Here is a 25419-nt window from a genome sequence, read left to right as displayed (position 1 = left end):
TACCTAAATAATAAAATGAGACATCATTCACAAACATCGAGAATATTTATGAAATTCAAATATACTTTAAAAAATATAAAAAAACTAATAATAACAATAATTTCCTTCAAATCTATTTTGGCAGTCTTTTTATCTTTTACTCCAAATGCCAACAATCACGTCCTATGAAATATAATATTGTCATATCATCATTTTTCATTTCTTGAAAAAAGAAATATTGTAGATTTTAAACTATAAATAGGTTGGAAAAAGAAAGATATTGTGTAGTTGATATTGTATAGCTGATATTGTATAGTTGATTTGATGTCACGATGTTTAGTCGTCAAGAAATAGTGTCATTGATCATAATCAGTGGCGGACACACAGCCAAGGGAGGAAGGGTTTAAGCCCTCCCCCAATTCTTTTTTTTTTAATATTTTGTACTTTAATTTTTTTTGAAATTTCTGAAAAATATGCCTTCAGCCCTCACCAAACTACTATACGTGAAGTCTAAAATGCAAAAAACTGAATAAGAAGGAGGGGCTGAAAATTTGAAACTGCAGAAGAAAGTTTAGAAAAAAATGGCCGTCGTTGTAACTTTAAGGAAGAAGATGAGATAAAAAAGACTAATTAAATTAATATAATACTCAAATTGGCAAATGTCAAGTCACGTACCGATAGGCTATGCCTATATCACGTGTTCGTATAAAGTAATTTTAGTTTATTAAACATAGTTTAATTATTTTAATTCAATTTAAGACTTATTGTATAAAGTAGGTTCAAATGTTTATACTGGAAAGGTTATTCAGCTTCACGATGCCTTATTCATTCAGATTTATTAGTAATATTCTTTCTTGGTATATTTGAAAAGAGTTGATCACAAAATTATAGTAATATTATTATTGGGTGGAAATTTTTCAATAAAGTAGTACTCCTTTCGTCCACAATTAATTGGCATAAATTTTCTTTTTCACACTTCCATGATTAATTGTTTAATTTACTCCCTCCGTCTCATAAAAATATACATTTTTTAGTCAGTCGTACAAGAATATTCACTTTCTAATTTTGAAAACTTTTTTCTCTCTAATGAGGTGTGACTCATTCTCCTATAACAATACTTTACTTAATTTTTCTTTATATCTCTCTCTTAATTTTTTACCAATTATATATTAAAACTCCTACCCAACTAAAAATGCATATTTTTTGTGGGACGAACGAAGTACTTTTTATTACTGTTGATAATGATTTTCATGTTCCACTAGTCCATTCCATTAAAACTTTATTATAATAGGACTCACATTTCAATAACTTTATCCACCTATTTTTCACTATATTACTTAAAATCTGAGTAGAGTAAAACATGCCAATTAGTCGTGCACGGAGGGAGTTCTACAATATTTTTTTTATGTTATTTATACTTAAATTTTATACGTCACACTGTACCAATTTCACTTTAGAACTCGTGACGCTGCAGAAATCTCTATTTTAAAAGACGAAGGGAGTTGTATGTTAACTACAAAAAATTTAATGTACAACCAGCCCCTACCACAAAATATTTCTGCGTCCGCCACTGATCATAATTATACCGACTCTATAGTTGTTTTCCGAATATTATCTCCTCTTTTGACGTTAAAGTTGTGTTTAATGACAATCATAATATTATCTACTCTAACTATTTTTCTCTCATTATTTATCATTCTTTTTGTCTTTTATTAACCATGTTACAATTGCTTTTGGCAACGCAGAAAAAAAAGTAACTCACACCTATTAACAATGAGTCAATGAGTTGGTCTACACATCAAAATCCTAGATCCACGCTATGTATGTATATTACTTTTGCGCACTTTTGCGCACTTTTGCGCACTCATCCGTCAATAAGAGTCTCGGTCACTTTTGCGCACTCATTTTATAAAAATAATAATAAATAGTTAAAGTAAAAAAATAATAAAATATGATAGAGAATAATGTTTGAGAAGACTTCTCAAAATACAATTTCATGTAGTAATATTCGTACTCGAACTCGAGCAATTTTGAATATTATTGTTAAGACATATGTGTTACATTAAGATTTGTTTATTACATTTTAATTATATTGATGTACTTATGCTTAAGTTTTGTATTATCAAACTCTTTCGAAGAATTTTAAATCGCAACGAAAAGCACCCTCCAAAAGTGTAAGTCATAATTCAGGAAACAAAATAATGAACAAATCATTTGCTTCAATTAAATAAACCACTACATCTATACCTCGTATAGTTCTCTAACATGATGAAAGCTACCAAGATTTAGGTATTTAAATAAATAAATTTAAACATTTTGCCGCAATGAATTAAAAATACAGTTATCCATCTATGGCCAAACAAACAATGGACCCGGTCATGACTTGCTTAAAAATAAATACTACTGTACTATAAAATCTAGTAAAATGTTTCGGTAATTAAATTAAAGTAAAGGCTAAAATTGGTCATGAATATATGGTCACTTTATTTTTTGAATTTTTTAGTCCTGTACATTTCAAATCGGATTACAATTGGTCCTAGAGTAACTGTTCCATTAAAAACTAACGGTCAACGGATTTAATCCCGACTTTGACCAAATTAGACTTTTAATTCTGATTTTTTACTATCTAGTTAATTCTCTAATTATTATAGTAAATATTCATTTAAAATCATAAATATATAATAGATTAGGGTTCTTATTTCATCTTCTTCACATCGCGTTTACTCCTTTTCTTTCATCTTTTTCCTTCCTCTCATCTTTTATCTTCTTCCTTCCTCTCATCTTTTATCTTCTTCCTTCCTCTTCCTCTCAAACACTAGTTATGGAGCGATCGACTTTCAGCAAAGGGTTTCTTCGTTCCGCCAAGAAAATAGGGTTAGTCAAGAAGGATTCTGTCGTCTGCCTTTGATTCGCCATCGCCGATCGGAGGAGGGTTACGTCGAAGTGAATCCTTGAGAGAGAGAGAGAGACGTTTTGAGTAAATTTCGTAAGTGTTGAGATAATTTCCTAAGTGTTGAGAGCAGACGTGTTTTAGTGTGAGCAATTCTATTTCATTTTATTTTTTCATATTATTTATTTCTGATTTTAAATGAATATTTACTAAAATAATTAGAGAATTAATTAGAGAGTAAAAAATCAGAATTAAAATTCTAATTTGGTCAAAATTGGGATTAAACGCGTTGACCGTTTGTTTTTAACGGAACAGTTAGTCTAGGACCAATTATGATCCGATTTGAAATGTACGGGACCAAAAAATCCAAAAGATAAAGTTTAATACCAAAATTGTAAAATGACCATATGTTCAGGACCAATTCTGGACTTTACTCTTAAATTAATATTACAAATCATGTAGTCATAGACTCACAATATGAAATGAGTAAATCGAAATCATTGGATTAAACATTATTCGTCGCAAATTCTGAGTAATAAGAGGTTATCGATCTTACTCATATTAGAAGATTGAAATAATCAATGACGGATCTATTATTTTTCTATATATATTTTCTTAAAACAATACTCTCTTGTTTCCAGCTAAAATGACACGTTTTCCTTTCTAATCTATCCCAAATAAAATGACACGTTTCTACTTTTAGAAACTTTCTCTCTTCAATTAATACACTCAACCACTTTTTCTCACTCCAATTAGAATATTCACCTCTTTTTCTCTCTTCATTTTAATACTTCCACTCACCTTTTTCTCTCTTCAATTACACACGTTTACCAATAACTCCTAAAATCCTGCACCGACAAGAAATATTTCATCTTAATCGGGACGGAGGGAATACTAATATTGATGACTAATTTAAGAAAAAAAAAATACTTGAACAGCTTCATTCGCAGCATTCTTGGTCGACACCCGATCTTCTCCTGCCTAGCTCTGCCACGAACAACAGTTCCACATATCTTAGACTAATGTAGTAGTCGACGATCCTAGAAAGTGGTATTAGAGCTGAGATGGTTTGGTTCGGGCCCTATGTGTCCAAGGAGTCGGGCCCTAGATGACTCAAGTTCAAGTCGAACCCGTAATGTTTGGTGCGCGTTCACGAAGTGATCTCGGTTTGACAAGTTTGAGGGCTTTTGAAAGTGATCTAAAAATAAATCCGCGTAGGTGAGCTCGGCCCAAAGCGGACAATACCAAACTAATCTACAGTTGACAATCCTAACACTTTCGGGCATACTCAAAAAGTTATGAGTTCATACACGATATATAACGACACAACCCACTCCAACTTTATTTAACTGAACACATTTTGGTGCGCGTTGGTCCCCTCGATTAATAAATGAGATGGGTTTATGGGAGCGAGTGGGTTAAGGTCTCCCCTCAACGGGCTACTACGTATCCTGATAACTTGATTGAACGCCTCACATGATGTCAGGCCGGAGTGTGGTGGACGCCAAGGCGACGGAATCGCTTTTTTTTACTGGAATAATGAGATTTTAATTATGCAGTTTTTCAAATTTTAATGACTACTGTGAGTACTACTATAATTTTTTCAAAATTGTAATGGAATTTCATATTTTATAAATTATTTTGTAAATCAATTTAATAAGGACGTGTATGAAATGAGAGAATAACGAAGAAAAAAAGAGGAATATTTAAAGATGAATCAAATCCTAAAATTTCCTATGTTGAGCAAGCTTCGATTACTTGTTCACTGAGAAAAGAAGGTGAACAAGTCATGGCGAATGCATAAACACAAGGAATGCTACTACTTCTACTACTATCAAAACCCTAGCAGCAGGAGCGAGCTCTTTCAATGGCTGCGCCGACCTCCGCCACCGCAAATTTGAGTAATTATTCCACTTCAATTACTTTCAACTGCTTTCTACTTTAATTATTCAATTCATGCGTGTGAAAAAATTGGTTTGGAGGGTAAAAATTTAAGCTGATTCATTGCTCTAATTCAACATGATGTAGTATTTGTTTATTTATTTATTACTAATTTATTAATTTTCTGCTTGTTTGATTGGCTAAGGGTTTAGCAAAACAGATTGACATTTAGATGTTCTTATGCTTATTGATTTGGTTAATGCAAAATAGGTTTAATAAAGTAAACTTATTGGATATATTTGTTAGTGATTGCATTTTACATAAACTTGTATCCATTTTACATAATAGATGCATATATTATCAGCTGTATATTTAGTGGTTAATCAATCATCATGTGCTTTTATAGCCATCAGTCTTTCTGAGAAAGTTAGCAATGTAATTTCTGGCTGCCCGCAAGACTACAATTCGTGGAGATCGTTGATTTCAGAGCTTGAAACTGCATCTCCAGTACGTATATATATGTTCCAGCTGTTAATAAGATTTCTGTTGTGATGATGTTCGTTAAACGTGCTTGCCTCTGCATTTATTTTCAAATGTTGAACTTTATCACTAAACTCTTGTATCCAATTAGTAGAATTCTCAAGCGCTTGGTGCTTAAACAATTAATCTTGGATATGCTTCAAATATATGTACTTTTATCATCCTTGTTTGTTCTCCTTTCTTACTGATGGCCATTCTGTTTAGGTCCTTAAAAAGCAGTTCTTGTGAGATGTTAGATAGCACCCACTGAAATTTATGTAATATGTTATTGAGAATCAGCAACTAAGTTTTTTCCGAAAGTTTGATATCATAATATACAAAATGACGTGTTTGTATTGATGATTCGGTTAGGATATGCATAAACATGCTACCACTGGTTGGTGAATGCACTAGAATTTACCTATTTCTAAATTGCAGGGAACATATTATCAATACTATGTCATGCCCCAGTTAACAAATGACTTTGAACTGCAGGAGGATATAAATACCATTTCCCTTGCATATGAATCCTTTTTGTCAAGATTCCCGTTGTGTCATTGGCATTTGGAGAAATATGCTTATCAGAAGGCAAAGTTTTGCAACTCTCAAGAAGCTGTTGATATTTATGAGCGAGCAGTGGAAGTGGCAATGTATTCAGTCGGTTTCTGGTCAGATTATTTCACATTTGCTGCAGCTTGTTTTGAATCCCCTGGGGATATTCGGCGGTACTATCAATGAATCTGTCCATTTATAGGCACTTCCTTAGATAATAATCTATGCTTGAATGTTTTTTTTTTCTTTGGAGCTAAATTGTCTAATGTTTTTATTTAGGAGATTTATTGGCCAATGAACTTTGATGAGCTGCAGGCTGCAGTTTTTTATGAGAAAACTGATATACATGAGTAGGTTATTGTTAGAACCCAGATTTGATTCCTTAAGTAAATATTTTGTGTGTATTGGCATTAGGGAAAAACTTCAATGAATTAGTGCTACTTCTATCAGTGGACCTTTACCAAAATTTGGATTAATGACACCAACCTTTGTAACTTATATATAGGAGAGGAATCAAATGATTCCTCTTCTTATCATGAATCCATGGGTCTCCTTTTTATTATTGGATTGGACGTATAGCCGCCGTATAATTTTCTGAACTCGAAAAAACAAAAAAATCGAATGATGGAAAAACTAAGCATGTGATATTGGACTGTCTAATGTTGTCTCTCATAGATACCAAGTCAATCAAGCTAGTGATGTAGCCAAATATTCAAGTTTTCCCATAAATGAGTAACTTTCCTGTGTCAGTGAAGCTTTTTTTCTGATACTGGTTTGTGCTGCAGAATGATTGAAAAACTGGGATCCTATTATAGGAGTTATTATGTACTAATAGTACTAAATATGTCGTTCGTTTTTGGCAGATTGTTTGAAAGAGCCATCTCATTTGTTGGAAAGGATTACTTTTGCCATGTCCTATGGGACAAGTACATGAAATATGAATTCAGTCAGGAGGGGTGGAGCTTTCTTGCACAAAGTTACATTTGGGCATTGAGGTGTCCGACAAAGAAGCTGCAGTTGTATTATGACAAGTAAGTCATTCTCCAACTTATCCAAAAAGAGGGGTATGCTTTTCAGTGCCCACTGCCCTCAATAATTTCTCGAATATCACAACTATGACTTACCCTATTTATTTCTGTCATTCACATTTTTTTCACCCTGTACTCCAGCTTCAAGCAGTTTGTTGCGAATTTGGAAGAGGAGATCGGATATGAAAAAAGTGACAGCATAGGAGAGCAAATATCTGTTCCTTGTGCTGCAATGGAATTATCTAAGGGTGAAATTGCTCTTGTCATCAAGGATATGCTAGATTCTTCCAATAGAACCGTCAAATCCAAAGCGCTGGATAGATATAGATATATTGGTGAAGAATTCTATCTGGAAGCATGCCGCATGGATGGTAAAGTAAAACGTTTTGAGTCAAGGATCCAAAGGCGTTTTTTTGATGTTACTCCTCTCGATGATGACCAATTAATTAATTGGCATCTCTACCTGGATTTCATTGAGAAGGAAGACAATTTGGACCAGGCAAGTTTTTAACAGTTATCGTGCTTCTGTATAGATTTACCATACTATTTAAATGTCTATATATGTTCAGACCATGAAACTCTATGAAAGATGCTTGATTCCTTGTGCCCGTTACCCTGAATTCTGGATACGATATGTGGAGTTCCTGGAATCAAAAGGAGGACGTGAGCTGGCTATTTCTTCCCTAGCCCGGGCCACTCAAATATTTTTAAAGGTTCAATTCTCCCTCATTTGTGGTTAAGTTAGTCAATTTCTGGATACAGTCAAACTGTCTTATTATGCATGGTTCCTCTGCTGGCTTGGTGCGGGAAGGGGTCTCGGAGATCCGAAAATCTTCTTGATAGTATAAGCCGAAATTGATATGATTTGGAAATATGCGTACAATGTTTAGTGCTATGTATAACTGGCTTTTCTGCATTTAACCTTATTCAAATTTGGCTTTTCCTAAATTATTAGTATTTCCTTTACCTTTTTTCTACTACATGTGAAATATCTGAGTTTAACATTTAATTTGTCTTATCTGTAAAGAAAGAACTTTTTATGTTTTTGTTTTAGAGAATTTGATTTCTGATTTGTTAATATGGTGCAGACTGTACCAGAAATCCATTTATTTGATGCAAGGTTTAAGGAGCACATAGGAGATGCCCATGGTGCTCGTGCTGCATTAGCTCTTTGTGATCCAAAAACTGATTCCAACTTCATTGAAAGCATTGCTGCACAAGCTAACCTGGAAAGACGTTTGGTATGGGTAACATTGTTGCATATTTCCAGCATTTGGTTGAGGAACTTGGTGCTAAAGGCATGGTTTGAACTTTTAGGGGAACTTTGCAGCAGCTTCTGCCACATATGAGAAAGCACTTAAAAAAGCAAGGGAGAAGCAGAAGCTACGCCTTCTTCCCACTCTGTATATGCACTTTGCTCGCCTTACATTCTTGGTATGAAACTTGACTTGAGTAATTCTAGTATCAGAAAACTTAGTTCTATAATGTAGTTTTCGTGCTTTGGCAAGTTGCAAAAGAAATGAATGGTGAGAAAGCAATCAGTTGAGAGTGTTTACACTTAGCCCCCACTTTTTCGACTTGGAAAACATATCTACCATAGGTGTGCATACCGTATAGTGCAGTGAAAAAATTATGGATTATGTCTCGGCTTCTTGGGTGCCAAAGATGTTCTGCACACTATTCTGGAATATTCTTCTATAGTCTTTGTATAATTTCTCTTGTCAAGATATATTATGTTGCTCGTTCCTGATTCCATAAGTTTTTCTAACTAAACCTAACTGGCTGATAGACAACAGGTAGCACTGCTGCTTGTAGAGATGTATTAATTGAAGGTATACAACAGGTGCCTCATTGCAGATTCCTTTTAGAGGTACTATTATTGTTTCTATTAATTTTTTAATCGATAAGGTAAATGAAGACTAGCATGCGATCGTTGGGTGTTCTTTCCTTCCTTTGGTCATTAAATAGAGAAAGTGATCTCCGTTCTACACAAATCTAAAATAGATCACTGATGTTTCCAGATTTAACATTACAAAGTATGGAGTTATCCCCTTTTCTACTCTAGATTTACTTGTCTAGCATAATTTGTGTGTTTTATATACAAAACCAACAAGGCTTAAAGGTCAACAATCAATTGTTATTTCTCATTTGCAGGAATTAGTAAAATTTGCAATAACTCATGAAGGAGCAAGCCATCTCAACATCATAAATTCAGTCATAGCAGATGCCATTTCACCCGGATTAGATGAAAATGAAGGTTTGGATGCCAAAGATCGAGAAAACCTATCATGCTTGTTTTTGGAGGTCATTTTTCCATCATCACTCGGTATCATTATGCTGACACTTTGTCATTATGTGATCATTCTTGCATTATTTCATAGCCATTTTACGGGGTATAAATGTTTGTAAATGGATATGTTTTCTTGTATTTTCCTCAAGTTTTATCGATGATCTGTGTTAAGCACGCAACTCGTATTTGAACTTAAATGGTTCGGTGATATTGTTTGACTAATACCGAGAAGCATGCTTACTGAATCCATGACTGTGTCAAGAATAAACTTTAGCGTACTCGAGCATAATTTTCTATGTTTCTGCGAGACCTGATTCTTGTTCTTCTGATGCTGCATTGATGCCTGATATTCGTATACTGGTTTCAGTTTGTCAATCTTTGCGGGACTTTGCATGATATAAAAGAAGCATGGAATCGTCACATCAAATTATTCCCCCAGTTGCTAAGGTTAAAGACACCGTCTAAGCACCCTGCACCGGGCAGTTTCCCAATATGTTTGACCAGGGATAAGAAAGGGAAGTATGACCACCATGTGCTTAGCCGGCCATCGACAAACCATTCCAACCAACTTCACGGGGAAGAACGTGTACCTGAATCTCCCGCACCTCTTATGGACCAGAGCAGCAACGCCAAGGAAAAAGTGCAACTGCTGTCGACCAAAGAAGTTTTGTCCAATGTTGATGAATCTCGAGACACTGAACCAGCTACAGTTTCCTGTCAGTCTAGAGAAGACGGACTGGGGCCTATGGTTGTTGCTGTTGAATTTTCTGACCATGCTACGGGGAATGCTTTAATTGTCCATGATTCAGTCAAGGATTTCTCGTCCCAATCTAGAGGAGACGTACCAGAGCCAATGGATGTTAGTGCTGAATTTGGTATAAAGTCTAAAGAAGATGAGGTTGGGAAGTCAATAGAGAGAACTGAATCAATTGAAGCATGCCAATCCAGCTTACCCAATGTTCAACCGGAGTTGGATCATGAGCTCAACCAGTCGAAGTGTCAGGAAAAGGAAAAGGAAAAGGAATCTCGGGAGTTGATCCCCATGACTTGTGATGAGTATGGGACTAGTCCGAAGAGCATTCATTCAGTCGACTCTCTCAAAGTCCGTGGTGAATCTGAACGAGATGGATCAGTGAGTCTTCAGCATAATGCACCAAGGGAAGTGCATCATCCAGGGGAGCCTTCTAGCACCTGTGGTGACTCAGCTGAAATAGATCACGTGGTCCAAGCTCCTGGACATGCATCGTTATGGTTCCAAGACCAAAACCAAGCTCAAGATCGGGAGCTTAAGTTACAGCAATCTCCCCACATTGATCGCCATAAATTAGTAAAAAATCAAGGTAGTGGAAGACGCAGCCAGTCAGAAGTAGGGGCGGTTGTGGATGATAAAGCAACTGAACAAGACGAGCCCATCACAAATCAACACAACGCTCAGAAGTTTCCTGCTAGACAACAACGTAGTCAGTCGGAGGATAGAGCAACTGATCTGGACCAGCAAATGGATACCTTGACATCTCCTACTTCGATAAGCATGTCGGGAGGACAGCAACCGGTTTCCTCACAACCATTTTCTTATGCTCAGCAAAACATGAATCCGGCTGCTCCAACGACTCAGCAACAATGGCAAGAACAACAGAGCTTGGCCATGAACCAGATGATGTTGCAGTATCATTACCAGCAGCAGCAATTACTGCAACAGCAGTATCAGCAGCAGCTGCAAATGCAGCATCCCTACTATCAGATGCAGCAACAGTATCTAACCCAGCAGCCATATCAAGTGCAGCCGTCTCAACAGCAGCAACATCCACAGATACAGCAAGGTTGCGAGCCTCACCTGAATCCTCAGCAGGCACATAATACCCAATACCAACAACCTCAGGGCGCCACTTACCAAGCACAGCAACTGGCGTATCAACAGCACTCGTCGCAGGAGCAACAGCAGCTTCTTTGGCAGCAGCAGTACCAGCAGTATCAGCTTCTGCAACACCAGCAGCAGCAGCAAGGGTCTATGAATACGCAAGGACACAATGTGCATCACGATCCACCAAGGCAACCGGACGAACAACTGCACCAATATCACCAACCCAATCCACAACATAAATTCACTCAACATATGAACCAAAATCGACAGGTATATTCTGTCACATTTTCCGTTGGCAAATCCACCCCGACCTGAGTCACATCTGTCTTTGCATTTACTGCAGGGTACACCAGATTATGCAGCAGTCAGAGCTTCTTCGTCTCCACGTGTTGGTGCTCGATCACCACAAGTTTCACAATAGTTAGCAACCTGCCTCAGTGATAAACATGGGTATTGTAATATTGCATATACTAGTGACCGTCTGATTCTTGATGATCGAAATAAAACGTTATCATATTTTGATCTAAGTTTTGTTTTGGTAGGGCTAAGTTTTTAAGTATTAGTAGTACTGTCTTATGAATCTTAACGTAAACCTATTTCACACAATCTTCTTTGAAAAATCGTGTATGCAATACATGATTGGATTCCAATAAATTCTCTTATTTGTGAGAATGTGATAGTACTTGCACTGCCTTTATAAATAATACATGCAATATAAATTCAGTGCAAGTCAGCGATAGGTTCATGTGAAGAGCTTATAGGTGTGCAATGTTTGTGTTTTCATATTCTCACAAACAAGGGGATTTTATTTGAACTCAACCTAATAGGTAGGGATGAATTTTTGTATGAACATCATTACCTTTAATAAATTGTATGAACATTTTCTATTCTACGAACAAAGAATTATGCTTTATATAATACTTCCTCCATCCCATTACAAGTGAAGTGTATTTCTTTTTGGACCGTCTCTCTTGTTTTATCATCTTCCCTACTTTTTCTCACTACTTTTTTTGCACTTATGCTTTATTTTTACTTTATTTTACCACTGCTTAAAATCTTGTGCTTAAAATCTTGTGCTTAAAAAGAATGTTTAACATTCAGGACAGAGAGAGTATTATAAAATTGTTACTTTATAATAATATTATTTCCATCCATTATCAATAATCACTTTATTCTAATTTATCTCATTCACAAAAATTAGTAATCTTATTTTAGTTGTAAATTTCTTTTTCACTAATTTACCAATTGCACGATGACATACATGGCATTGAATGAAACTTTTGTTTGTTTCGGGCAAATTAATTAAACTGAGACGCTTTTTCTTTTGATCTTCAACCGATGTAGACCGAATGCACCAAATTTGGCAAACTAAACTACTTTGCGGTAAAAAGCAATGTGGGATGAAGAAGATGAGTTGGAAATTGGGCAAAATGATGGGCCCAATCAACTCTTACTCCGCCACATGAAATTCTATCTTTTCTCACTTTCCGAGGTTGTCATATACATGTATCCTGTTCCATAAAATCCCACAAAAAATTGTCACATTTTTCTTTTTAAAAAGAAATTCTAAATTCTTAAATCTCGTGCTAACGGCGAGTACGAGGGCTGGAGAGAGTAATATTTAGTAATTACGGTAAATTTTCCATCCAGTATAAATGTACTTAATTAATCGAGTAGAAATATTGAAAGAGTAATGATAAACAACCAAATTTTGTACAACCAAAATAAGATTATATTAATAATTTGATGGATTAGTTATATATTAAAATTATAAATATAGTACGTAATTGGATAAGTTAAAAAGATCTATTAGCCTTTAACCTCATTTTTTATATTTATATTTAAATTTTCTTTCTATTGTTTTTAATATTTGAATTAAAGTATGCACTAATTATATTTATAGTTCTAAAAAAATAAAAAAATTTATACAAAAATTATAAATATATGACCACAATATTATGCACTTTCCATGTATTATATATGCATCTAAATATTTTAATTAAATGCATAAATAAACCTATTTTTGGTCAAATAAACTAGATTTTGGTTGTACAAAATTTGGTCAAGACTTGTTGATATTGAAAACATCGTCTCACCTTCCGAGGAAGTCAGCTGTCGTCTTCTCTCACAACAGCGACTGTAATCGCCATCAGAATTTACAGCAACATAATAAAAACGAAACAAAATTGATTCTTTCTTTCTGTACATAATGCAGTACATATAAAGTGCGTGGCCACACACACAGCAAAATACATAGTACAATACGATGATGATAAAATTCTTCCATCTATATATTCGATTCCACTTCCTCACCACAATTCTTGACCAAGAAAGCTAAATGGAGACGATCCCGGCAGCCGCCACGTCATCCTCCGCCGCCAGCAACCTCAAAACCGACGACAAGACTAAAGCTTTATACAATGCCGACGCCAAATTGATGGCTGAGTTCGAGCAAGCTGGGATGTCCGGTAACTTCTTTAACTACTGCAAATCAGTCCCTTTTGCCCCTTCTACTGTGAGTACTCAGGAAGAGATGACTTCTTACTTGACTAAGATTCAAAGGGGTGGTTTTGTGCAGTCTTTTGGTTGTTTGATTGCTGTTGAGGAGCCTAATTTTACTGTGATTGGTTATAGTGAGAATTGCTTTGATATCTTGGGGGTTGAAGGTGTTGTAATTGGGGGAAAATTGAGCTTGATTGGGGTTGATGCAAGAACTTTTTTTACTGCTTCTTCCACTGCCTCATTGGCCACGGCTGTTGGTTTAAGGGAGATGTCGATGTTGAATCCGATTTTGGTGTATTCGAGGAGTAATCGCAAGCCGTTTTATGCTATATTGCATAGGATTGATGTAGGCATTGTGATTGATTTGGAGCCTGGTCATGGTGGCGATCCTGCTGCTGTGCATGCTGGGGCTGTCAGGTCTCAGAAATTGGCTGTGAGGGCGATTTCGAGGCTTCAGTCATTGCCCGGGGGTGATGTGGGAGCTTTGTGTGATGCTGTGGTGGAGGATGTTCAGAGGCTTACCGGGTATGATAGAGTTATGGCGTATAAGTTCCACGAGGATAATCATGGTGAGGTTGTGGCGGAGATTAGGAGGTCTGATTTGGATCCGTATCTAGGGGTGCATTACCCTGCCACGGATGTCCCACAGGCGGTGAGGTTCTTGTTTAAGCAGAATCGTGTTAGGATGATCCATGATTGCAAGGCTAAACCGGTTGGGATAGTTCAGAGTGAGAAGCTGAAACAGCCTCTTTGTTTGGTGAATTCCACCCTTCGTGCGCCTTATGGTTGTCATACTCAGTACATGGTGAATATGGGGTCTATTGCCTCGTTGGTGATGGCGGTCATGGTAAAGAATGATGGCTCGAGAAAGTTGTGGGGGTTGGTAGTGTGCCACCACACGTCTCCACGCTACGTCCCTTTTCCTCTCCGGTATGCTTGTGAGTTCTTGATGCAGGCGTTTGGTTTGCAGCTTTACATGGAGATTCAAGCGGCCTCACAGATGGCGGAGAAGAGGAGCATCCATATGCAAACGTTGTTGACTGATATGCTCTTTAGAGAAGCTCCGGCTTGCATTGTGACTCAGTCTCCTAACATCATGGATCTTGTGAAGTGTGACGGGGCTGCACTCTATTACGGTGGGAAATGTTGGTTGCTTGGTGTCACTCCGACAGAGGCGCAGATGGATGATATCGTTGGATGGTTGTTGAGTACACTTGGAGATGCTATGGGGTTGAGTACAGACAGTCTTGTTGATGCTGGCTATCCACGAGCAGCTTTATTAGGTGATGCCGTTTGTGGCATGGCTGCTGCAAGAATTTTCACTCGAGACTTTGTCTTTTGGTTTAGGTCTCACACTGCAAAAGAAATCAAGTGGGGAGGTGCTAAACAAAATCAGGAAGACAAAGATGATGGTGGAAAGATGCATCCCAGATCTTCGTTTAACGCCTTTCTTGAAATAGCGAAAAGCAAGAGTATCCCGTGGGAGGCTGCTGAGATCAATGCAATTCATTCTTTGCAAATTATAATGAGAGATAGTTTTCAAGAGAGTGAAGATAGTGGTTGTAAACCAGGTGTGAACTCTGATTCGGAGGGTGCACAAGTGGATGAAATTGCTATAATGGCAGCTGAAATGTCCCGATTAATCGAAACATCTGTTGCTCCAGTTCTTGGGGTCGACTCATCTGGTTTGATAAATGGATGGAATGCCAAAATATGTGAGTTAACTGGATTGGAGTTGCTTGAAGCTCTTGGGAAGTCACTAGTTCTTGATGTTGTCCATGAGAATTCACGTGAAGTTGTCCATAACCTTCTGGCCCGAGCTCTTGAAGGTAACTTTTTCTTGTTCTTTGTTGTTATTGTTATTCGTTTGATCATGTTCATATTTTTCGACTTTTCCACTTTTATCAGTTTATGCACATGTTGCTCGATTATTTTTCATTATTGCACGACTCACCTATCTCGACTTCATCTAGGTATTGAGGACAAAAATGTGGAAATACAGCTAAAGAAGTATGGAGTGAATGCACCAAACTCATGCGTATACCTTCTGGTAAATGCGTGCACTAGCAGGGACTACAAAGACAACGTCGTGGGGGCATGCTTTATAGGTCAAGATATCACCGCTGAGAAAACAGCGACGACTAATATCATCCGTATGCAAGGTGACTACAAGGCTATAATACAAAGTGTAAATAATGTGATTCCACCCATATTTGCTTCTGATGAGAATGCACGTTGTTCTGAATGGAATGCGGTCATGGAAAAGCTGACCGGTTGGATGAGGCACGAGATCATTGGGAAAACGCTGCCTGGGGAGATTTTTGGAAGTTTATGTCGATTGAAAGGCCAAGATGCACTAACCAAGTTTATGATCCTTTTGTACCGTGCTATCAGTGGCCATGAAACCGAAAAGCTTTCCTTTGGATTCTTCAATCGAGGAGGAGAGTTTGTCGAGGTATACTTGACTGCGTATAAGAGAGCAAACGAGAGCGGACAGATACTTGGATGTTTGTGCTTTTTGCAGACGACAATGATAAGTCGAAAGGAGCCCACAATCGATAAACATGAGGAAAAGAAAGAGCTTATGCTAGGGAAAGAGTTGGCTTACGTTACGCAAGAGATTAAAAATCCGCTTAATGGCATCCGTTTCACCCATAAACTCCTGCAAGGCTCGGTCGCTTCAGATGATCAAAAGAAATTTCTCGAGACTAGCAATGCCTGTGAAAGACAGATTTTATCCATCATCGACGACACTCATGTTGGAAGTTTTGAAGAAAGGCAAGTCTTTTTAAATTCATCTTCTAGAACAAGTTATTTTCTAATACTAGCACGATGTTAGTTGCTCGTAACGAATACATTATTTACCTGATGTTTCCTTCGATCGTGCAGCATGACTGAGCTAAAAGTCAAAGAGTTTCTTTTGGGAGATATTGTGAATGCTATATTGAGCCAAGCTATGATTTTGTTAAGAGAAAAGGATTTGCATCTTATCCATGACATCCCCGAGCAAGTGAAAAGTCTATGTGTATACGGCGACCAAATGAAGCTCCAATTGGCCTTGTCCGATTTCTTGCTATGCATTGTGGACTATGCGCCTTCTCCAAATGGTTGGGTGGAAATGGATGTATCATCTGAATTGAAAGTAATACAAGATGGAAATAGATTTGTTCTTCTGAAATTCAGGTATTATAAACAACACACTCATGCTGGTTTTCTTAATTTAGCTCATATATAAGAAGATCATTATAAATTTAGAACACTAGTTGCAAGGTTTTCTGAAATCTTACATGTTTATGATGTGAATATCTCACTATATATAAGAAAAATTGATATGGAGTACAAGATTTTGTTTACTTGTATGTACAGAATGGCTCATCCTGGCCAAGGCTTGCCTCACTCTCTGATCGAAGATATGTTTGGCGAGGAAAGCAATTGTACGACACAAGAAGGAATGGCGTTGAACATTTCCCAGAAGCTTGTCGGCATGATGAAAGGTAATGTTCGTTACGTTAGAGAGCAAAACCAGTGTTACTTCCAAACTGAAATCGAGCTTCGATCCAAAATTACATAGCTCGATGTTTGCTACACTCTTAACTAACTAGTACGTACAACTAACTGTAAAAGTTGTAGGTATTTTTGTTCGAGTATGTTGTTATATTTTTTGATGTATGAAATTGACACTTATGTTATATCCTAAGTTGTAAATATTATGTAAATTTTGTAAGGACAATATAAATATAAAGAGAGATTCTTATGACTAATGAGAGTTGGTTATTTTAAGTAGATTACCTTGCTTAATTTGTGTATTTTAAAAACTGTAGCACTGTGATCGCTTGTCTTGGAACCGTAGGTGGTTACGGTTCCAGGACAAGCGATCATGGTAGATTCGGGTTTTGGTTTGAAACTGCCAATATTTGGCCAATTCCAATTTCTAGTTTCGGTTATGAGGTTTCTTGGTTTTGAAGTTTTTTTCAAATGATGAAAATGATTGATGATGTGTGTTAAATAGATTACGAAGTTTCTGCATTACTAATCTAGTAGCAGCCAACATCAACTTAAGTCTTAATACAAAGTTTAACTTAAAGTTTGAACTATTATCTTAGGTGTTGAGAAAAATTGCGACACAAAGTCCTCTCCTAACAAACTAAGAGTCTACTGATTTTACAATTTGATTATTTAATAATTAAACTTTTGAGAAAAGAGGTTTCAATATATTACTAGTATCACTCCTGTGCGATGCACAGATTAAGATTATTTTAAAACATTGATTTTAGATTATAAATTAATTAATAAATTTAGAAACAATGTTATTATATCAAAATTGTAAACAAAATACAAATTATACAACTAAAACATAACACAAATTTATCTCATAGCTTATAAAAATTTCAAAATAAGACCAAAATCCGCTATGCTCATAAAACTCTGCAAACATAACTTTGCGTTTGCACTATTAAAAGTCACAATCCGTAAGAGTTCATGACTATAAATTTCACAAAATACTCACCTATTTCGAAACCAAATTCTGCTAGGTGAAATTGGCGAGCATATGTGTAGAGACTAATCACTGGCGAGCAGAAATTTCTATTATTATATCCTCTAGTTTCTTCCACAACTTCAAGAGTGTTGAGCCAGAATGGAAGGGAAATGAAGCTAGACAAAACAAAAGGTAGTGATACACTTTCACTAACTCAATGTCATAGATTAGCCATGAGTTTGGCGGAATTTCGGCTCCTACTTGAACATCTCCATAACTGCAGCACAATCATAATAACACAAAGTGCAGATTTTAAAAATAAATAAACTAACTTCAATGGACTAATGAGATGTAAGATGGTGGTGGTAGTTTCAAAGTATCTGTTAGATTCAATACATACCCATTGAAGGTGGAATGATTAACCTCCTCTTATCACCAACACGCATACCTGAAGATATCATATTTTGAGATTAAGGTTATAAATGAAGGCTAAGGGCATTATATTTGATTGACAACAAAAGCAAATGCAATAATAATAATAATAATAATAAGTTTCAGAAGTACATACCATCAATACCAACATTCCATCCGTCGATATATGCTTTATCACCTGAATGTAGATAGAACGAAAATGATGATAAGAAAACATCTCAAAAAAATGTCATTTTGGCTTCTCTCTTCGCAGAAGTCAAAATTCAACTGGGATGGTATTTGATGTTATTAATTAATACTGTGGTGGTTTATTGATGAAACGTAGTGGAAGGCAGTTAATGGTATAGGAAGAGTGCATAGATCCCACCAATTAAATTAATACGATTTATTTGATGTTATTAATTAATTCGGTAAAAAAAACAGTTTTATTTAAATACTATTTAATATTTATTTTAAAAGCGCATTTCCTTAAATACCTCCAAAACTCTCTTTTTATATATTGTATAGATTAGTGTGTGTTTGATAGAAAACATTTTTATTCGTTGAATTCTATCCAAATGAGTATGCGAAAAGAAGATCGGCAAAACGGTGTACCATGAACCCTATGGCCTAGGAGCATGACTAAGCCTTTTGGAGGGGCCAATAGTAGAGTTCTTTAAGAGCATCCGCAATGGGCGGCTAGCGACCGGCTAGCTGATTCGTCGCGCTGGCCGATCGGTTAGCTGAACCATTGGAGTCGGCCAGCGCGAAATCGGCAAGCCGATCGGCGTGGGCTGGCCGATGCGCTGGCCGCCATTGTGGCGGCCCGATCGGCCAGAGCCGAATTTTGTTTTTTTTTTAATTTTTTTTAATTCTTTTTAAAAAAAAAAATTAATTCTTTTTTTTTAATTTTTGAAAAACTATATAAACGCGATTTTCTCTATCTCTAAATTTCTGTACAAGAGCAACATCTAGCGATGGACAACAACAACTAACCCAATACAAAATTAAGACCTAAAACAGAAACATGTCATACCGTCGGGCCGGGGGGCGCGGAGAGGCCCCCGGACCCCCATGGCAAGGGGGCGTCGCCCCCTTGACCCCCTGACTCGCTGACCGGGCAACGAGACCCCCGTTCGGCTAGCGGCAAACTATAACAGATTCAAGGTGGCTCGTGTGTGGAAGCCCGGATTTTTTTTTATTATGTTATTTTTATGATTTTTAGTTAATGTACTTTTTTTTATTTAAATAAAATTAATGAATTTTCCCGTATATGTCTCGTAAATTTAATTCCGTATTTTAATCGTAATTTTAATTCCGTAAATGTAGTATATTTTGAATTATTTTGTTTGCGGCTAGCCTATGGCTGGCCTAAATCTGATGTGGCAGAGTAGATTTTTTAGTGTTGCTGACGTGGCAGGGGGGAGAATTGTTGGCCTATTGCTGACCTATTGCTGGCCTAAGCACCATTGCGGATGCTCTAACTTTGTTAAATTAGGCTCAATTTAATCAAAAGCTATTAAAATATTAATTAATATTGTAAGAATGAGTGCACACTTAGTCTCAGACTTAGAAAAGGAAATGCGAAAGAGAGAAGAAATAGCTTCCAGAAACTAACCGCTGGAGTTAGTTAGTTTGTTAGGAAATAGCCGTTGGAGGCTTAGTTTCTTGTTTTCTTGTTTCAGTTAGTTAGTGGCAGTTACCACTCTCATGCCAGCTTTAAATAGCTCGGTTATTGTATCTTGTAGAGCTAGAAATCAAGCAAAAAAGAGAATCTCTTTTCTCCAAGAAACTCTCTCGTTCTTCTTCAAGATTAGTGTGTGTTTTTTCTGTGTGAGTGAGATTATTCATACTGTGAGTGTGTGAGTGAATCTGAGGGTTGTTGTGTTAACAAATGTCACTATTGTAATTAATATAAGACTTACTCCTTCAATTTAGATCACCAAAATCTTGGCTTATAGTTTAGTGTTTAAATTATATACTCCCTTCGTCCCATAAAAATATAGACAATGAGTATGACAAGGTAATTAAGACAAAATTAATAAAGTAAGAGAAACGAGGAGAATAGTAGTTAAAGTAATATAAGTGGATAGTGAGACTTATATTATTAAATTAATATAACTTTTCAAAAATGGAATGCACATATTTTTGTAGGACGAACCGAAATGGAAAGTGCACATATTTTTATGGGACGAAGGGAGTAAATTTTAAAATTTTGATATTGTTCAAAAATATAGGAAAGTAAAGTTTAGGTTGATAAGAATCATATTCTCATAATTCATTTTCTTAGTATCCATTTTAGGTGTCAAATTTACTTTTCCGTCAAACAAATATGACCAAAATCACTTTGTGAGTCCAGAATATATATATATAAAACTACATGAAACCAAGGGATAAACAATGGACAATTTGATACCGCGTTTAGGAATGCCAGACAAAAATTTGGCATCATGAAATTTTTCGGCATATACCATCTTTCAATACGTTACACCGCAATACCGTTGTATCGTTTATATTATAAATATGTTTAATAAAATTAAAATAATTGGTATTAAGGGTGTATAAAAAAATTTCCATGTGTATGTAATGTGATATATGAAAATTCATATAATTATCATAGCAAAATATCGATAATATATCCTACCATATTGAGAATCACGATATATTAAAAATTTACTAATTCTTTTAGACGATAAATCCAGTATAATGATATATTGGTACTTTTTCCTCTAATTATAAAGAGGCACACATTTGAGGATGTCAATCGGGCTAATCCGTTTGGGTTGCCGGGCTGTTCGGGTTATGAATTTTTCGGGTCATAAATTTTCAACCCTAACCCTAATCTGCGTTTCGGGCTAACCCATCAGGCTATTCAGGCCTAAAAACATTTGAAAATAATCTCTTGTATCAAAATTTTACTCTATAAAATGATTACCCTATAAAATGATTTTCCAATTTTAGATAATTTTTTTGTTCTTAGTTTTAGAATCATGTAAAATATTCAAACTTTTATAATTTTCTTAAATAATAATTGGAGAGATGCTTTTCATCTCGATCAATTATAGCATAAACAAAGATAAATCAAATTAAATCAATCAATTTGAATTAAAGCTTATGTTCTGTCTTGGTACTGTTCATAATTAATTCTTTATGAAAATTTAAAATAATATCTTATATGAATCATGATTAAAATGATAAATATATTGAGATTTGATGTGTTAGTTCTTAATTTGGTCTTGATTGGCTTTGGTGGTGGTAAGACTAGGGCCGGGGAAAAATACCAAAAAAATGATATATCGCTCGTATCGTATTGAAAAATATCAAAAAATTATCGAATTTTCGGTATATCGTAATTTTCGATACGATACGGTATCGTATCGTAAGTTTTCGATACGATAACGATATGAATTTCCTTATATCGCGATATATCGTTTTATATCGAATATAAGATACATATCGATATTTTCGATATATCATTTTATATCGAATATACGATATATATCGTATATATCGAAACATATTGAAATTCAATACATATTGAAGTTTAAAATTATAAATATATAAATCCATTTAATTCATTCATATATTTAGAAAAAATATATATGAAATCCCAATAAGAACACTATTTATTTTATTGTGTTGAAGTTTTATTAATTTTTGTGTTATTTTTCAGTTTTGAAATTATATTTTTCGATATACAGGTATTCGATACGATAACGATATTTCGATATATCGTATCGATCTTACGATATATCGAAATATCGATACGATAACGATATTGATATTATCCATATCGAAAGTTCGATATATCGAAACTATCGATACGATAACGATATGAAAGTCTTTCATAACGATATTTTCGATACGAAACACGATACAACGTTTTCGATACGATATATCGTATCGACCCACCCCTAGGTAAGACAGTAGTGGCAGATGATGGGATGATGGAATAATGAGTCGAGATAGAACTTGAAATTATGGGATCGAATGGGAAAATGTAGAATGAAGATTGAAGGAGACTATTGATTGTGTTACATGAAATTCAAAAATATAAAAAAATTTAAAACTTAGAGTAAAGGTCAAAATTTGTCCTGAACATATGATCATTTTACGTTTTTGGTCCTAAACATTATATTTTGGATTTTTTGGTCCTGAACATATGGAAATTTAATCATTTTGGTCCTGGACTAACTTTTCTGTTAAAAACTAACGGTCAACGGGTTTAATCCCGATTTTGACCAAATTAAACTTTTAATTCTGATTTTTTACTCCATAATTAATTTCCTAATTAATTTTATAAATATTCTTTTAAAATTAGTCTCTTCCTCAAATAAGAAAACCCCATCCTCCAAATTCAACCAAAAAATCGACCAAAAAAGCAAAAAATCTGATCCAATTGCAACGATCTACAGCCGTAGAGAGTGCAGCGACAATCTGAACCTCCAGCCGGCCGATCTCTTCGCGCTGGACTTCTACTTTGAGGCCAGCAACAAGAAGACCTTGTCCTTCGCCGCCATGGATCCGTCCAAATTCCGATTCGAGAAGCATCGCCGAAGGCAAGACTGATATGATCACACGTGTATCGAGTAGATGAGCAACTGGTCCTAATGACTAAGTAAACGAACAGCTCGCTTGATTCTGCAATCATCCATTAAAAATTAGGTTTTAAAAATTATGAAATTAAGAACAAAATCTGTCGGATGTGGAAACCTGGGTTTTGTTGCTGATTTGGAGAGATGGAAGAGGTTGAGGGCGCGGGATAATGGATCTTGATTGTGCAGAACAGAAGACGAGAGCGAGAATTAGCAGGAAAATGAGGCGTTTCATGATTAGAAGTGTGAGTGAAGTAGCCGCTGATTCGAGAAATTGAGATCTATTTGGTGGAATTTTAGATTTTGTTTGCTTTTTGTGATGAATATAATTTTAAAAGAATATTTATAAAAATAATTAGGGAATTAATTAGGGAGTTAAAAATCAGAATTAAATGTTTAATTTGGTCAAAATCGGGATTAAACCCGTTGACCGTTAGTTTTTAACGGAAATGTTGACGGAGGATCAAAATGATCAAATTTCTATATGTTCAGGACCAAAATGATCAAATTTCCATGTGTTCATGGACCAAAAAATCCAAAAGATAATGTTTAGGACAAAAAACGTAAAATGACCATATGTTCAGGACCATTTTGGTCTTTACTCTAAAACTTACTCCCTCCGTCCCGGCTAAGATGACACGTTGCTTAGCCGGCACGGGGTTTTAGGAGATATTGGTTAAAGTGTTTAATTGGAGAGAGAGAAGGTGGATGTAAGTATTAAAGTAGAGAGATAAAGAAAGATGAATATTTTAATATGAGTGAAAAAAAGTGGTTGAGTGTATTAATTGGAGAGAGAAAGTTACCAAAAAAGGAAATGTGTCATCTTAGTTGGGACAAACTAAAAAGGAAAACGTGTCATCTTAAACGGGACGGAGGGAGTAATATTTTTCATTTAAAAGTCACACCCCATCGGACCGACCCGCAATCCGTTCAGGCCAACTTGTTTAACCCGCCAACCTGTTTAGGCTATTGGGGCCGACCCACATATTTGGAGTTGGATTGACATCCCTACCCACATTACTCAAAATTTTATACTACAATACTAATTTACTAGTATAAAACTTTTATTATAAATTGTTTTGTTTTAAGAGCCAAAATTGTTTAGTAAACTAAAAATTAAATCCATTTTCTGTTCTTGAAACAAAACAAGTTATAATAAAAATTTAACATTATTAAAAAGGAGAAAATTTGAGCTGCGACGCCCTACAAAAATTTCTAAAATGTTTTCCGCCGTTGATATATCAGCGGCGATCCAATTCTCATAACCTAAACCCTCAAAACCCTAACTCAAAATCCATTTTCTATATAAACCACTCCCCCTCTCACTTCTTCAGTATCTTTGCGGCCGAGTAAAGCATTTTGCTTTTCACATAACTGGTTTTTCTTTCTATTTTATTGATTTCGATTCTGAAATTTTCAATTTTATTTGAGTTGTTTGCCCTTTGAATATGATGAATCATAATTGTCGCCCCAGGCTTAATTTGCATCTAAAATTAGATGCAACGTGGTGATTGACACTTCAAATTCTGATTCCACCCCCAATTTTTCGAGTATTTTTTCGATCCGTGTGATGATTTATTTCGTTCTAATTCTGCAAATTATATTAATTCTTAAAATTCTGATTCTGTGTCTTTGAATTCACGAGATCTGAATAAGAGATATGATGATAATCTACCCATATAGATATATTTCTGCATTTGAATGATGAATACTTTCATGCACTACCATCTGATCTCTCATCAGTATCTCAAAAATTCCTTCTTTTTTTTTACCAATTTCTGATTTAAATGCCATTTTTTTAACCTTGATATTTTTCAATGATGAAAAAATGGCAATCTGTGATGCAATTTGTTGTCAATTGACTGATATCCAGTGATTATCAAATACAAAATCACCATCTTTCGACTGAGATTGCTGTTGATTCAAACACATTTTATCAAGAATTATTTGATTTATTTATGCCCATGGTATCTAATGTTAAGGAGTTTATTCAATTTCTTGATATTTCGTTTTTGTGGGCATAAATTAACTAGAACAGGCCTTGCGACACAGTTTGCGTTGCTTCAGTAAGCTTTCTGTTACTAATTTCCTGTCTACATATTTATTTTAAAATGATTTTACTTTTAATTTTATGTGTTTCTATGTTTAGTCTTACTTTTCTTAACTGAAATTATGAAATTTCTTGTTCCAAATACTAGAATCGGAATTGAATTATAATTTCACCAATTTCAATTTCATAAATTCAATTCCATATTTCAAGAAAAGAATTTGAAATCAATTCTACGTTAAAGCGGATCAGAATAAAAAAATAGCATGGATCCTTACTGGGTCAAAAGCTAAATGGGTTATATCAAAGGTAAAATATTTTGCGCTATTCATTTTTCCCTTCTCTTTCTTTTATTTCTGATTTATTTGTTGTGTTTGTATTCTATAG

General features: G+C 35.4%; 2 protein-coding genes, 1 long non-coding RNA gene and 3 other non-coding genes across 9 annotated transcripts; 5 read left to right on the top strand and 1 right to left on the bottom strand.

The window, feature by feature from the left end:
- Positions 1-4608: 4608 nt before the first annotated feature.
- LOC125214492 (pre-mRNA-processing factor 39-2-like) lies at positions 4609-11527 on the top strand. Of its 2 annotated transcripts, XM_048115540.1 has the most exons (12): positions 4609-4770; positions 5157-5257; positions 5765-5994; positions 6685-6852; positions 6991-7348; positions 7419-7562; positions 7938-8090; positions 8167-8283; positions 8639-8719; positions 9004-9153; positions 9507-11270; positions 11344-11527. In XM_048115540.1, exons 1-12 carry the CDS (start codon positions 4737-4739, stop codon positions 11419-11421), a joined length of 3378 nt encoding a protein of 1125 aa, XP_047971497.1. In that variant the 5' UTR covers positions 4609-4736; the 3' UTR covers positions 11422-11527. The 2 variants fall into 2 exon arrangements, with proteins under 2 accessions (XP_047971497.1, XP_047971498.1); XM_048115541.1 differs by lacking the exon at positions 5157-5257 and having other exon boundaries at positions 4622-4770.
- A 1710-nt stretch (positions 11528-13237) lies between these two features.
- Positions 13238-17263, top strand: LOC125215344 (phytochrome E-like). 3 transcript variants are annotated; one of them, XM_048116733.1, is made up of 5 exons: positions 13238-15331; positions 15476-15957; positions 16027-16280; positions 16392-16685; positions 16869-17263. In XM_048116733.1, the coding sequence occupies exons 1-5, from the start codon at positions 13339-13341 to the stop codon at positions 17071-17073; spliced, it is 3228 nt and encodes a 1075-aa protein (XP_047972690.1). In that variant the 5' UTR covers positions 13238-13338; the 3' UTR covers positions 17074-17263. The 3 variants fall into 3 exon arrangements, with proteins under 3 accessions (XP_047972690.1, XP_047972689.1, XP_047972691.1); XM_048116734.1 differs by having other exon boundaries at positions 13334-13468; positions 13579-15331; positions 15476-16280; XM_048116732.1 differs by having other exon boundaries at positions 13240-15331; positions 15476-16280.
- A 5282-nt stretch (positions 17264-22545) lies between these two features.
- On the bottom strand, positions 22546-23286 carry LOC125209436. The gene is made up of 2 exons (XR_007174327.1): positions 23104-23286; positions 22546-23031 (listed from the first exon to the last, which is right to left on the bottom strand). It is a non-coding gene; the product is annotated as an uncharacterized LOC125209436 (long non-coding RNA).
- A 1143-nt stretch (positions 23287-24429) lies between these two features.
- Positions 24430-24518, top strand: LOC125217253. Its single transcript, XR_007175670.1, has one exon. It is a non-coding gene; the product is annotated as a small nucleolar RNA U31b (small nucleolar RNA).
- Positions 24519-24638: 120 nt separating this feature from the next.
- On the top strand, positions 24639-24723 carry LOC125217177. Its single transcript, XR_007175596.1, has one exon. It is a non-coding gene; the product is annotated as a small nucleolar RNA Z195/SNORD33/SNORD32 family (small nucleolar RNA).
- Positions 24724-24815: 92 nt separating this feature from the next.
- Positions 24816-24901, top strand: LOC125217178. Its single transcript, XR_007175597.1, has one exon. It is a non-coding gene; the product is annotated as a small nucleolar RNA Z196/R39/R59 family (small nucleolar RNA).
- The last annotated feature ends 518 nt before the right edge of the window (positions 24902-25419 follow it).

This window comes from Salvia hispanica, chromosome 3, assembly GCF_023119035.1.
Source record: "Salvia hispanica cultivar TCC Black 2014 chromosome 3, UniMelb_Shisp_WGS_1.0, whole genome shotgun sequence".
Classification (NCBI taxonomy): domain Eukaryota; kingdom Viridiplantae; phylum Streptophyta; class Magnoliopsida; order Lamiales; family Lamiaceae; genus Salvia; species Salvia hispanica.
This window is presented reverse-complemented; position numbering and strand designations above follow the sequence as displayed.